At 41.4% G+C, this 15,386-nt stretch overlaps 2 protein-coding genes across 3 annotated transcripts in view; one reads left to right on the forward strand and one right to left on the reverse strand.

Annotated features, from left to right (window-relative positions):
- LOC104757082 (alpha-mannosidase I MNS5-like) overlaps positions 1-7,282 on the forward strand; it is a 20,507-nt gene extending 13,225 nt beyond the window's left edge. Inside the window, exons 10-14 of one of the 2 annotated variants that reach the window (XM_019239249.1) lie at positions 6,266-6,347; positions 6,438-6,523; positions 6,635-6,735; positions 6,863-6,975; positions 7,177-7,282. In XM_019239249.1, the coding sequence (XP_019094794.1) occupies positions 6,266-6,347; positions 6,438-6,523; positions 6,635-6,735; positions 6,863-6,975; positions 7,177-7,206 (412 nt within the window). In that variant the 3' untranslated portion in view covers positions 7,207-7,282. The remainder of the gene's footprint in view (positions 1-6,265; positions 6,348-6,437; positions 6,524-6,634; positions 6,736-6,862; positions 6,976-7,176) is intronic. The other variant, XM_019239248.1, reaches the window with a different exon arrangement.
- Positions 1-15,386, reverse strand: part of LOC104757081 (F-box protein At5g25290-like) — a 24,955-nt gene that overhangs the window by 9,276 nt on the left and 293 nt on the right. The window lies entirely within an intron of this gene.

Here is a 15,386-nt window from a genome sequence, read left to right on the forward strand (position 1 = left end):
CTGCATCATCGATGAGGAGTTGTACAAACGATGTATTTCCGGACCATACCTCAGATGCGTACACGGGAACGAGACCCTTAGCATCATGAAAGAGGCCCACGAAGGTCCACTCCTTGGCTTACGGGATCGAGGCCGTGATACCGGCAGAAATTACCATAGGCAGTATCCGCCGAGCCGTTTCCCCCGAGAACGAGGAGGAGAATAACGAAGCACTACGAGACAACCTCGCCGCCATCAACGAGAAAAGAGAACAAGCTTACGTGCGAGCTCAAATTTACCAGAACGCAGTCGCCCGCTTCTATAACTCGAAGATCCGACCTCGGCATTTCGCCGTGGGAGATCGAGTGCTCCGTCGAATGTTCGATCATAGAAAAGAGAAGAATGCCGGCAAAATGGGAACCAAATGGGAAGGACCCTTCCGCATCACCGAGGTTGTTCGCAATGGCGTATATCGCCTCGTAGACGAAAGAAACGGTAAAGCCGAGCTCCGCCCTTGGAATGTCATGAATCTCAAGAAATACTTCTAAGAAGTATTAATAATAACCGAACTACGATCTGGCTTGATCCCTTTACGGGGTACGTAGGCAGCTCAATATCCCGAGCGCAGCCACCTTCCCAACTTGATTCATTCCGCAAGTCCGTTCTAATAAAACACGAATTTTCCACCACGATTTGATTCACTATTAATACATCACATCAACTTTCAGTAACTCTCACCGATCACACAGTTAGGCGAAATCACCCCAAAAAACAAACACATTCACAGCAAAAACGCCCTAATACGTCACACGCTGATCTCGCACATCCTTGCTACCCAGCTTAGGTCACTTCGAACCTTTTCGAACACCTAATCAAAAATAAGGTCAACTCAGCTCTAGCAAACGGCCCACGCTTCACGACCTTACGCGGGAACAGATATGATCTCGCTACCCAACTTGGAAAGCCTCTAAGAACTCTGCGCCCGAAAAACAAACTAATAATAAACTCTTCAGAGTTCACAGAATGAGCATCTTGAAAACATTCTCCGCCATCCGGATGGCAGCCTTAAAAGAAACCCGTGTGCCCCAAGTGCATACCGGAATTTGCACGTGTTAAGTAAGCCCGAGGCGAATGTCAGAGACAACGAGAAATGATAATAAAAAGGGTTTAAATGCCTCCTCAGGCAATTGATTCAAAAAGAAAAAAGAAGTTTTGGGTTAAAGCCCCCCCGGGCAACTCAGAACAAAAGTGTTTAAAATCCCTTTCGGGCACGAAGCAAATCTTAAACATGAAATAAAATAAAGACGCTACAGATCAAACGTCTTCTTCCTCCGTTCCGGTCTCCGGATCCTTCGCGACGCTCGCATTACTCCCATGCTCATCCAGGCCACGCGGGACTCATCAACTTCCATAGGCGCGACCGAGTCCTCCAAAATCTGCGGAAGGTCCAACTTGCCTACCGAAAAGTCGAGACCGCCAAGGAGGTGGATCTGACCGCGAGGACCACCCGTTGGGTCTCGAGAACCTGCACTTCCTCCGCGATCGACGTCCTCCCCTCGTCGATCTGCTTGATCAGAAGGAGGTTGGACTCGATCTCCGCGAGGTCGCTCTCAACTGCGGCCTGTTCCTTCTTTCGCTCCCATTTGCTCTTCACGGAATCCAGCACCGCCCGGTAATCTTGAAACATCCGTTCCTTGGCCTCTCGAACCGCCCGACGAGTGGCCTCTGCATGCTGTTGATCGACGCTTTCTCCTTCAGCCACCGGTTCTCTGTCTTCAAGAGGTCCCCGTCTCTTGCCGCCATTGCATGAGGGTCCTTGGCGGAAGTGAGGTCAGCTTCGACGGAAAGGAGTCTGTCTTGAACACTCCTCAGGGACGCGATCTCGTCCTCCAGACTTGCGACCTTGTTACTAGAGACTCCCTCCCTCTCTTGCGCGGCTTTGAGAGATGTGGTGAGCTCATGGACCACCCTCTTCGCGTTCTCAAGTTCCGCTGCTTGCGGGGAGTCCCTCAACCGTCGCTCGTAAAGCGCCACCAGTTTGTTGTCAGCAGCCGCGGACTATAACCAAACATAAGTAAAACCAAAGTCAGTTAAGGACACTTTTATTTGCAAACAAAAAGTAATAACAACAAGCGACCCGAGCAAACGAGCACGGCTTACCTTTGCATGAGCCGCCATCGCTTCGATGTACGCCTCTTTTTCAGCAAGGTCCTTCACCAGCGGGACCTGGGAGTTGGCGGCCTTCAAGTGTCGGAAGAGGGTCGCCATTCCAAGGTGGTCATCCACCGCCGGGGAATCGCGGGAATGGGCGAACCTCTAGTGGAACGGATGGCTCGATGACGACCCGTTTCCGGAGACAACCGGATCTCCAGCAGAGGCCTCCGGGTTACCTCCCGCGGGATGACTCCCCCGGCTCTCACGGGTCCTCACCTCGGGGGCTCGAGGGTTGTCAGTACAGGCCCTTTTGGGCATCGGGGACGGCCCGCCATGGGTTGACTGCGAGCTGACGAGCATGACCTCTTTCGCGACCAGAGGGACCGGCTGGAATCGCGGGGGTTTGGTTGACCTCCTCACTGACAACCCGAGGTGGTGCGGGTTGAACGGTGTGAAGAGCATTGGCCAATGCGGCATCAACATCTCCGCCTCGAACCCTCCGGGGTTGCTGCGATTGCTCCCTGAGTTCGCGGAGTGACGGCTTCCTAACCATAGCGCGTGGTGGGGTGGAAGTTGAAGAAGAACTTAAGAAATCTGGGCGTGCAAAGATGAACAGAGTTTGAGTTATTCTTTTCGTGCATAACTTAAAAAAAAATAATAATAATAATAAGGAGAGGAGAATGAAGAGTTTTTACCTCTACGAACGGGGGAGTTATCCGCTTCTCCGCTCCTCGCTTGATGTGCAAGGGGCGTCGGGGTCGGAGCTGTAACGTCTCGAATTAGCGGGGCGTTGAGGGCTGCTATTATACGAGATCGCGTGAATGAGCTCCACCTCACCTCACCTGCTCGCAACCTTTCAGTCAATTCTTGGAATGCCGATGTTCTCGGAGGTTCTTCCGAATCTGCCATGCGACAAAAGGAAAACAGCAAAGTCGTTAGTACGGTAACTAAGATACCGCAGTCATGGGAGCGATGAACGACGACTAGAAACTAAGGGGTCACTCTGACCAACGCAGGCGGCCCATTGGGTTGGGAGGCGAGCGAAGTTGTAATCTCCCACCAACGCGGGAGTGATCCGGAAGTAGAAATACTTTTCCCTCCACCGGTCGTCCTTCCCCGGAAGCGCCTGAATTATCTCTGGGCCGCGGCGACGACAAGTGTAGAATTTCCTGGAAACCCGGAATTGTGTTTGATGAGGTATAATCGGAGGATATCGTCTACCCCGAGTTCGAGCCCGAGTTCGCGGCCTCTGACATACGCCCCCATGACGTGTCGAACAAAGTTCAGGCACATCTGGGGAAAGGCCATTCGGAGGCGTTGGAGGATTCGAAAGACGATACTCGGGATGGGGAAGATGAGCCCACACCTCTCGAAGTACGTGGTGTACGCACAGCAGGAACCCGGCGGAATGATCTCTGGGGAAAAAGGGTCGCCAGAACGAAGTATCATCTCCACGTTCGGAGGTACTCCGTGTTTTTGGCGGAGATCGGCAAGGTGTTTGGCCGACGTGATTGGCGGGATATGATTTCCCCAGAGTTCAAGCGGGGCCATAGTAAGAATTCTTTTTAAAGAAAAAGAAAAAAAAAAACTGCTACGAAATCGACTAGTCTAAGCAGGAAACGTGAAATAACAGAGCTAGTGAATCTAGAAATTAAATCTCGGAAGCGATTAAGCGGAAGAGGAAAGAAGAGAGAAAATACCTTGAAGTAGTGGATGAGCGCGCGGTTATGACGAGATGTGTGATTGATGTCTTATAAGTCATAATGGCGTCGATCTGGACCGTTCAAACCTTTCGTCTCCACCGTTGGATTTTAGGAGAGAGGGGTAATCATCACGAAGATCTCGGAAGCCAAGATTCATTGAGCTGTCCCCGAGGAGGATCGCGAAACCAAAGCGACACGCAAGATCCTTTGGATATCCGCCTTTCAACTTCTCCGAAATCAGGTTAAAAGGCTGGGGGGCAATTGTTGGTGTTGGGTTTCGCCGATCTGAGGCCCACCTGATAGGCCCACTAAAACGAAGGAGAGAACTAGGTGAATGGGCCTGGTGAAGGCCCACGAAGAGGAGCCCGAATCAGAGGACGAAGTCAAGTCGGAGGAGAAGTCGGGATGGTGGAGCCGAGATTCGGGGGCGAGATTGTAGGCGGACGTTCGAGGAAGATCTCGCCCAAAAGTTTGGTTTAAATAAGGGATCGATGTAAACGATTAAGATACATGTATTCAAGCTCAGAGCAATTCAATAGAAAAAGTCAATACAAAAGTCCATTTCGTTGTTCTTTATAGCTTTAAGTCGATTTGTACCGAAAGTCTGCCCATATCTTATTTCACGAACCTGTTCTTCTAATTGTTGTTTCTAGTCCCAACAGATGTTAATAATGCTTTTCTACAAAGGACTCTAACTGATGAAGTTTATGTAACTCAACCTCCTGGATTTGTCGACCCTGATCGCCCTCATCATGTCTGCCGGTTTAACAAGGCTCTCTATGGGCTGAAACAGGCTCCACGTGCCTGGTATGAAGAGTTGAAAAAGTTTCTATGTTCTTTGGGGTTCTTGAACTCACTTGCGGATACATCGGTGTTTATTTACAATCAAGGTTCCCATGTTCTGTATTGTCTTGTTTATGTGGATGATATTATCATCACTGGCAGTAACTCTGAATGGGTAGGTGACTTCATCAAACTCTCTCAAACCGCTTCTCGTTGAAAGATCCCACAAACTTGGCTTATTTTCTTGGTATTGAGGCGACACGAACTTCCAATGGTCTCCATCTGATGCAGCGTAAGTATATTATTGACTTGTTGTGCAAGACGAAGATGTCTGAATCTAAACCGGTCATTACCCCCATGGCAAGCAATCCCAAGCTTTCCCTTCACTCCGGCACTTGTCTCACGGATCCATTTGAGTACCGGAAAGTGATTGGCAGTCTCCAATACTTAGCCTTTACACGGCCAGACATAGCGTATGCCGTGATTAAGCTATCTCAATTTATGCATAAGCCAACTGATCTACATTGGCAAGCAGCAAAGAGGGTTCTTCGATATCTTGCTGGTACCTCCTCTCATGGTATCTTTCTTCAGTCCAACTCGCCTTTAGTTCTGCACGCCTTCTCCGATGCTGACTGGGCGGGAGATCGAGATGATTTTATCTCCACAAACGCCTATATCCTTTACCTTGGCTCCTCCCCAATTGCGTGGTCATCCAAGAAACAAAAGGGGGTAGCTCGATCCTCGACTGAAGCCGAGTATCGTGCTGTTGCAAACACTGCGTACGAAGTCTTATGGGTCTGTTCCCTGCTCAAGGAACTTGGAGTCAAGCTCCATATTACGCCGGTCATCTACTGTGATAATCTCGGTGCTACATATCTTTGTGCCAATTCTGTTTTTCACTCAAGGATGAAACATCTAGCATTGGACTATCATTTCATTAGGGATAATGTCAAAACGGGAGCTCTCCGTGTGTCCCACGTCTCCACACATGACCAACTTGCCGACGCTCTAACTAAGCCGCTGCCTCGTCACCGCTTCACACATCTATCACGCAAGATTGGAGTTCGTCAACTCCCTCCGTCTTGAGGGGGCATGTAGAGTATATAAGGAAAGGATAGTGTAGTAATTCTGGAATACCTAATTCCCTCTGATGTAAATACTATATATATTGTAAACAATCTCAATAATAGAATCAAGCCTTCCTTTCTATAGTGGTAACTGGGGAATGGCTGGAGTACTCCTCCAGCATTGGAGCTGGTATGTTGTTCATTTTCAGAGGGAATCTAGTAGCAATTCTTTGTCTTTTTCCCTAAGAGATGGCTGCAAAATCATTTTACTTTTATGTGCGGAATGAATTTGTGCCTTGGCTCTTCAATCTCTAATGTGTAATTTTATTTCTGGTCTTCTAAAGGGGTTGACTCTTTCTATGAATACCTCTTGAAGGCTTATATTCTTTTTGGAAAAGAAGACTACTGGCAAATGTTTAGTTCTGGCATCTCAAAAGTACTTCATACAGGGGCTTTGGTAATAATATACTAGCCTGGAAAAATGTACTTCCACACTCTCTTTTATATGACACTACGACTTCTATAATGCTCAAACTGAAAATTGCTCGATGTAGTAATGAGTTTATTTATCTGGTTTAGGTACCATGAAGCTAATATGTGGAGTGGGAAACCAACTTATTGGCAGCTCACAAGTCTTCAGGCGTTTTGGCCCGGTCTACAGGTATAATGAATGAATGGATTCTTTAAATTTCATACAAAAACAGTTGAAAAGGGGATCTGCTGATTCTCATGCTTAAGTTTTTGCTACTAGGTTCTCGCTGGAGATATTGCAGCTGCAAATTCAACGCACCGCGAGTTTTTCCATGTATGGGAGAAGTTTGGTGTATTGCCTGAGAGGTATGTTTTTAATTGTCTTTCCTTAGTTGGCTTCCTACTTGGATCTTGAGTTCTCTGTCATTTTAAAGTTTTCTGTTTGGACTAAAGGACGCTGAACAAAAATTTGTTCAGGTATCTACTAGATCATCAAATGATACATCCGACAATGAAGTACTATCCACTACGTCCTGAATTAGCAGAATCCACGTTCTACCTATACCAAGCTACAAAAGGTTTTTGTTTGTCTTTTTTTTTTTACTTGTCTCACCCTGAATGTTTATTATGTGAAGAGCCAGATTTGTGGCACCTCTCCGTTGACAATAGATACCTATATTCTTCCTTTGTTCCTTCGTTTTGCAGATCCATGGTACCTAGATGTTGGTGAAATCGAGGGCCACCCTATTCAGGTTGTGAGCTCCTGGCATGAGAAAGTACCAAAAAGTTATTTCTCAGGCAACTGGACGCTTTCAAAGGTCAGTCACTTGATCCAGCTCTGTTCATTTTTGAAGAAATAAGACTTGTATGCATATAGTTAGTTTAGTTACACTGCATAGTAATGATATTTTTTAGTTGATAGACAGAAGGGTAGGCATTAAAAGAACCAAATCGAGTCTTAATGCATTATTTAGTCCTTCCTCTGCTTCTGGCTAAACTAGGAACTTGCAAATATGCAGAGAGGGGCATGGGAAAGTGGAGCCAACTAAGATATGATGAAAACTTGCAAATATATTGACATTTTGTCATTCCTTAATAAAAGATATGATGATATTTGACTTGCTTCTTCTTGTTCTGTCCTAACATAACTAAACAACACTAACACTACACGCCTATTTATACGTAACAATGCAAAGAGTCTCCAAAAGCTTCCTTTCATTTCCATTGAGACTTTTTTATAATGGGACCAACGATTTATATATTTGAATCATATAATTAAAGAACGTGTGAAAAAAATTGAAAGATGAATGGAGTCGAAATTTTGAGTCGCGTTCTTAGAGATATTTGATTATACGTCCTTTCAATTTTGCATGAAATATTTTTGAAACGACAGAAAATTCTTTACATGGACTCTTTCTCTGATGAGTCCTTTCTCTCCTCTTTTTTAATTAGCACTCATCATATTCCCAACATAATCTCCTATCGATGATTTAAAAATGATCAGACCATTTAATCTTCCATGCAGTGCAGATAAGCTCTTTACACTGAAATAATACTTTTTTTTTTGTTAAAGTACACTGAAATAATATGCAATAATATTGTCAGAGAGTGGTATAATGCATTGGTTGATTTTTGACCCGTCCCACGGTATTAAAAGGTTTGATTTAAATCAAAAACAAATTATTATTGTGGAACCGTTCCCACAATTGGGACGTATTTTGCATCGTCCCTCTGGACACGTGGCGACGTGTGGCTCGTTCTTGTTGTTTCTGTAGGGTGAGACCAAAAAATTCTCTGGTTCGGGTTTATTTTTTTCTCCGACTCTCTCTCTCTCCTATCTCTCTCTCTCGACGGCGATTCGTTTGGAGATCTGATTTCATCCCTAAATATCATCACGCGAAGGGCGATCTGCTGCTTGATCTCGAGAGAAATCAGCCGGTTCCAATTGAAAGAGGTTTGTGTTCCAATTTCTTTTCCGAAGTTTTCCCCAATTTAGTTTTCTTTTTGTTGTTTTCTCGATTTAGGGTTTTGGGAAATTGAATTTGGGATCCGAAAGTTTAGTCGATGGTTCTTGTTTGGATAGTTTACTATCGTTGTTTATGTATATGTCCTCTGTGATTTTTGTTCCGATTTAGGGTTTTGGATTATGGTTTCAATACTTGAGAACAAGAAGCTTTGGGTCGAAGTTGTTTTTAGGATTATGTTTCTGGGTTTATCATCTGCATTTGCGTCTGAGTTAATTGCTTTTTGCTATAAGAATGTTGCAGTTTCTTTGTGTTTGTCTGAATTTTTTTATGTTAAACCGAGTATTCACTTGAAATTGTTTGTTGTTCATGAGTTTTCGTCAGTGTCACCTGAAGTAAGCCACACATAACGGGAATTCACAGGACAAGTAGCAACAACAATCGAGTAAAAGGTAATTATTCGATTTCATTAGCATCTGAAATGTCAATTTCTTGTTGTTTGGTGGACTCTGTTTTAGTAAATGCTTTGCTAGTTGTAAATGCTTTGCTTGTTGAAAATGCTTTGCTTGTCTCATTAACAAGATAATCTGATTTGTATCTTGAGCATAAATTGGTCGTAAAAATGTTGTTAGTGCTGATGATTGAAGTCTGATAATAGTATGATACTAGTGTTAAGATATTAGATTTGCTTTAAAACTAGTATATGAATGCAAAACAAACTAATTCAGTTGAAAATCTCTTCAAAACAAACTAATTCTGTCAAAACCGGAGATATTTTAATTTGGAAATCTGTTCCAAATACTCTATTCTTACTAAAAACACAGTTGAAGTCTTTAATGTTTGTCTTACACCAGTTCCTCTATGTATTTAATGGGGTACTACTTCTCTTTGTACTTGTATAAGTTGTAATAAATTATGATTAGACTTAGGTAGTTAAATGGTAATAACTTATTACTTGTTAACTTATCTCCTTTTTAACACGAAGCCAGTCTTAAATCTTTCTCCATCATCCTCTATCTCTCCTTTTTTGTTCTTGGTTTAAACATTTCTGATTTCACTTCTTTGTAACATCTCTCGTTTTTGGTTCTTGTCTTAAACATTTCTGATTTCTGTCCTTTGGAACATCTCTCGCTTTGGTTCTTGTTTTAAACATTTCTGATTTATGTTCTTTGTAACATCTCTCTTTTTGGTTCTTCTTTTAAACATCTCTGATTTATGTCCTCTGAGAACATCTCTCGTCTTTGGTTCTGCTCTTCTAAGTATGAGTTCTCACAATACTTTCAGTCAGTCCTCTAGCTATTTAGATCTTCTACACAGTCAAGGAGATTCATTTAACCTAGAAAACTCTCCTTATGAGAGTTTTCCCCAATCTAGCCACAATGTCGCTTATGAAATACCTGCTTCGAGCTCTCAACAATCACAGGATGCACCCCTTTCTCAAGAGACACCTGTCAGGAAAGATAGGAAGAAATGGAATCCGGCTGATGATGAGATCCTCATCAGTGCGTGGCTGAACACTTCCAAGGACCCGATTATTTCAAATCAACAAAGGGGGGGAAGCTTTTGGCAAAGGGTTAAGAAATACTATCCCGAGTCTCCTCATGCTATAGCCAATGGCGAACAAGGGCTTAACATAAACTGTAAACAGAGGTGGTTCAAGATTAATGACCACACTAACAAGTTTTGTGGGGCTTATGCAGCTGCAGAGAGACTAAACAGCAGTGGGCACTCTGAGAACGATGTGGTGAAGGTGGCTCACGACATCTACTTCGCTGATTACGGGTCAAAGTTTACAATGGAGCATTGTTGGTGCTTGTTAAGGTATGAGCAGAAATGGTTGAACCAAAATGCTATTAACACTCCGAGACCTGCAGTCAGAACAAAGAGGAAACCTGTAGCAGCAGCTTCACAATCCGAGGCTTTACAAGGCAAGGAAAACCAGACTGAGCAAGACTGTGAGATGAGGCCTCAAGGTATCAAGGCAGCAAAGGGCAGCAGGAACAAAGCTCAGGGGAAGGCTCTTGCTGAGTACAAGAGCATGTGGGAAGTAAAAAAGGTGGATATGGCTGAGAAGGAGAAGCTACAGAAGCTTGGCATATTAGACACACTACTTGCCAAACCAGAGCCACTCAGTGCAACTGATCAAGTTATCAAGGATAAGATAGTGGCACAGTATTTCTTAGAATGATGTAATAATGAATTAAGATGCAACTATGTATTTCGTATTTTATGTATGCTAAGTTTCAATTTCTGTTTTAGTAATATATTAGTTATGTTCTTGTTTCATCAACTCGGCTATCTATATTGTTATCTTTTTCTCGAATTGGTTGTCAATATAATTATTTCCTTGTTGTACTGATTGTGTTATTTCGATGCTTATTGTGTTATTTTGAGACATAGAGATAATATACTAACTGTACTTGTGTTATTTTGAGACATAGAGATAATATACTAACTGTACTTGTGTTATTTTGAGACATAGAGATAATATACTAACTGTACTTGTGTTATTTTGAGACATAGAGATAATATACTAACTGTACTTGTGTTATTTTGAGACATAGAGATAATATACTAACTGTACTTGTGTTATTTTGAGACATAGAGATAATATACTAACTGTACTTGTGTTATTTTGAGACATAGAGATAATATACTAACTGTACTTGTGTTATTTTGAGACATAGAGATAATATACTAACTGTACTTGTGTTATTTTGAGACATAGAGATAATATACTAACTGTACTTGTGTTATTTTGAGACATAGAGATAATATACTAACTGTACTTGTGTTATTTTGAGACATAGAGATAATATACTAACTGTACTTGTGTTATTTTGAGACATAGAGATAATATACTAACTGTACTTGTGTTATTTTGAGACATAGAGATAATATACTAACTGTACTTGTGTTATTTTGGTGCTTATTTTGCAGATGGGTCAAGACTACAACTACTCTCAGCCATCTTCCTCATATCAGTATGAAAGATATTCTGAGGACACTGAGGACAGGGAAATAGCAGCTTTGATTCGGATGGATGAGGCTGAGAGTAATTTCAACAATGCTCAGTCGAGACAATACCCTCCCCAACCAGAGGTTGAATTCGGATTCCCCAAGGTATGCTACTGTGGTGGTCAGCCTCTTCTCTCCTCAAGCGAGAACAGAAGGTAAGTAGTTTAGAATAAATAAATAATGCTCTGATTTTTAATGTTCTAACTGATGAAGTTCATGATTCGCGGTCAATGCAGGTTTTTCACATGTGCGAATGTTGATGATGGTGATATGCATATTCACAAGTGGTGGGATGCAGCTGTAATGGAGGAGATGAGAGAGATGAATAAACAATGTGAAGTCCTTGCTGAGAAGGTAGATAGCATTACAATCTCTAGTGACTACGAGTCACTCATCCGTAATGAAAGCGAGGAGAAAATAAAGCAGTTAGAGAAGCTTGTGTTTGAATTAGGGAAGAGCATAAATAGGTTCTCACAAGGTTTTCAATTGATGGTTTTAGTAATTGCTATTGTTGTAGCTTTGCTAGGTATGGTTGTGATATTACTCGGCTAATATTCTTGACTATGGCTAAGCTGAGCGAAAACCCTTTGTACACATTCTAATCTCTATGATGCTCTTTCATTGATATGACTTTGAAAATTTTGTGTAACAAGGACACGGGTTATGTACAGTCTTTCACAATTTAGTCCCACAATGTCACGGGTGATATAGATGCAACAATCACGGATCACATTTCAAATCACAAATGAGTCATTGGTTATGTAGATGCAACAATCACGGGTCACATTTCTTACACAAATGAGTCATGTCTTACACAAATGAGTCACGGGTTATGTAAGGTTAACATTCACGGGTAATACAAATTGGTGCTTCTACTTTCCTATATATATACTTCCTTTGTTGTTGATGTAAAAGCAACCAAACTAAATCAACACAAACCTTCTCAACCTTTTGTTCTTTCGAAAATGGCATCTTCATCAAACCATTACCACTACCAAAGGGATGGTGTGGATGATTCTGATTCTTATTTTGATGCTTATTTTGATAATTTTCTCGAAAATTCTAATGTCATTCAAGAACCAATAGAGCCAACGCCACGGATTTTTATAGAGAGAAACCGGGAAGAAGGCCACATTAATCTTTGGAATGATTATTTCAGTGATACTCCAACATACCCAGAGAATTTATTCCGGCGACGGTTTCGCATGCACAGGCCATTGTTCATGTGTATTGTGCAACGTCTCTCTACAGAAGTCGAGTATTTCCGTCAATCCCAGGATGCAACCGGTCGGGCTGGTTTGTCACCTATACAAAAATGTACTGCAGCCATTCGCCAATTGGCATATGGTGCTTCATCTGACCAAGTTGACGAGTATGTACGAATTGGTGGTTCAACAGCTCGGAAATATTTGCACGAGTTTACCGCCGCAATAATCTTGTTATTTGGCGATGAATACCTAAGACGCCCCACACAAGACGACCTAGAGAGACTACTCTATCAAAATGAAAAACGTGGATTTCCTGGTATGGTTGGGAGCATTGACTGTATGCATTGGGAGTGGAAAAATTGTCCAACAGCTTGGAAAGGGATGTATTCACGATCAACCGGAAAACCTACAATCGTGTTAGAGGCAGTAGCTTCGTATGACCTCTGGATATGGCATGCTTTTTTTGGAGCTCCAGGTACTATGAACGATCTTAATATTCTGGATCGATCAAATGTTTTTGATGACGTTCTTACCGGCAATGCTCCGGAGGTGAACTTCTATGTCAACGGAAGGGAGTACAATTTGGGGTACTATCTCACAGATGGTATTTATCCAAAATGGGCCACTTTTATACAATCTATCCGGCTTCCACAAGGTATGAAAAATTCTCTATTTTCTAAAAAACAAGAAGCTGTGCGAAAAGATGTTGAGCGTGCATTTGGAGTCTTGCAAGCTAGATTCGCCATTATTAAAAATCCATCTCGTTTATGGGATAAGTACAAAATAACAAATGTTATGAGAGCATGCATAATACTGCATAATATGATTGTCGAGGATGAACGAGAAACATACAGTTTCCGAAACATTGTTTCTGAATTTCAACACGGAGAAGATGTGGATCAAACATATACCGTCGGTGCCGCCAGTTTGGGTTCAAATATGAGCAGTACGATTACTCGTCGAACACATTTGCGGGATAGACAAGTTCATGACCAGTTAAAAAAAGATTTGGTTGAGCATATTTGGACAAACTTTGGACATCTCCCATATAATGAAGATTAATTACAAAAATTCTATGCTGAAAATAAAATGTTTGTTTTTACTTTTGATGTTTTTACGGTTTATGTTTTTATTTTCATGTTTTAATTGTATGTTTTGTTTTTCTCAAAGTTTTTGTAACTTTGTAATTTTCTTATATTATTAATGTTATATGTTTTATTTGAATTTAAACTTTACTATGATTTTACTTATTAATTTAAATATTTAAAAAAATAATATTTTTTTTTACAGGGGACCAATTGTGAGGGACACCAATGTTCATCCCAAAATTAAGAAACACTGAAAATAACATTAATTTATTAGAGGGACCAAAAAATTGTCCCAACCAATGCACATGCTCTTAGTTTAGCTATATACATGTCTTTAAGAATAGCTTCACTGCAATTTTAACCATGGTAAATCACTTTGATATTTTAAATGATTAATAAATCAAGATCCTTCACCGAGATATTTCTAGTTTTCAATTATATAATGATTCACTGTTTACATATAGAAAATTATTTACATTCTTTCAATCTGCACACAAGTGCATGTGTGTGTGTTTATTAAATATTATGCTTCTTCGTTATACATATATTTCAGTTTGATCGATTCTGACATCATCTATGTGACATTTAGCTTTTTTTTAATGCAATACATTTGTTCCATATCATGCCGTGCGCCCACAGATGAGGCTAGTTAAATTTATTTTTCCTAGCTTAGTTAGTTAATAAAGAACAATAGAACTTGTTAATAAATAAATTAAATCAATAAAAATTGGTTTTCATCATATCTTTTATTAAGGAATGACAAAATGTCAATATATTTGCAAGTTTGCTCCACTTTGTACACAAAATGTCAATATATATGTGTACCTGTCATGAAATGCTAACAGAAGCAAAGTGAGATAAGATGTTGATCTTCTGCACTTGATTTATATACTAAATTGTACTAGATCATTTGGATGGTATAGCTCATGCATGAAAGAAACAACCATAACTGATAAGAACAGAGTTCAGTGGTCAGTCAAGTCAAGAAAAGTGTAGCCAGTGAACAGTTTTTTAAGAGCGTCAGAGAAAAACATGGAAGTAAGAACTTACCGAGAGCAACGAGTAAAAACCATCAATCCAGTTGCCAACATTATTAGTGGCTGTCAAGTTCCAGCCCTGAGAATGTTGCAGACTAAATTAGTGGCCGTCAAGTTGTCAAAAGAAGGAAGAAGAAACTACAAACAAATAATAAGCCAAGTCAAATTAATTGGTAAGGAGAACCAAATGAATACAAGACTAAAGCAGAAGCCAAAGCCATTTTGGTCATGATTGTCAAAGCCAATGTGTTTTATATCAGCATAATAGCCAAAGCCATTTTTGTCATGATTGTCACAGATGCAGAAGTCTAAAGCAGAAAGGAATACAAAACTTCAACATAACAACTCTTAAGAGGACCTGATCCTGCTCTCGTAACAATAGTGATAGGTCTGTTTGTAGAAAGAAACAGAGCAAGGCCGAGGGAGGAAACCATGANTGGTAAGGAGAACCAAATGAATACAAGACTAAAGCAGAAGCCAAAGCCATTTTGGTCATGATTGTCAAAGCCAATGTGTTTTATATCAGCATAATAGCCAAAGCCATTTTTGTCATGATTGTCACAGATGCAGAAGTCTAAAGCAGAAAGGAATACAAAAATTCAACATAACAACTCTTAAGAGGACCTGATCCTGCTCTCGTAACAATATTGATAGGTCTGTTTGTAGAAAGAAAGAGAGCAAGGCCGAGGGAGGAAACCATGAGGAACGTAAGAATCAAGAGGGAAGAAACCACTGAGCATCCTTGATGTTTAAGCCATCGAGACAGGGGTAGCGTTTGACGGTCTTTGTGGTAAGACTGAACTGAACACACAGATGTCGAGGGATGAAGTTAGGCGGTGACAGATACGATCACCGCGGGTGAAATATATGGAGTTAGGCTCAATACCAAGGGTATGATCAGCAGGCACGGTGAT

The sequence above is a fragment of the Camelina sativa genome, chromosome 17 (genome assembly GCF_000633955.1).
Source record: "Camelina sativa cultivar DH55 chromosome 17, Cs, whole genome shotgun sequence".
Classification (NCBI taxonomy): domain Eukaryota; kingdom Viridiplantae; phylum Streptophyta; class Magnoliopsida; order Brassicales; family Brassicaceae; genus Camelina; species Camelina sativa.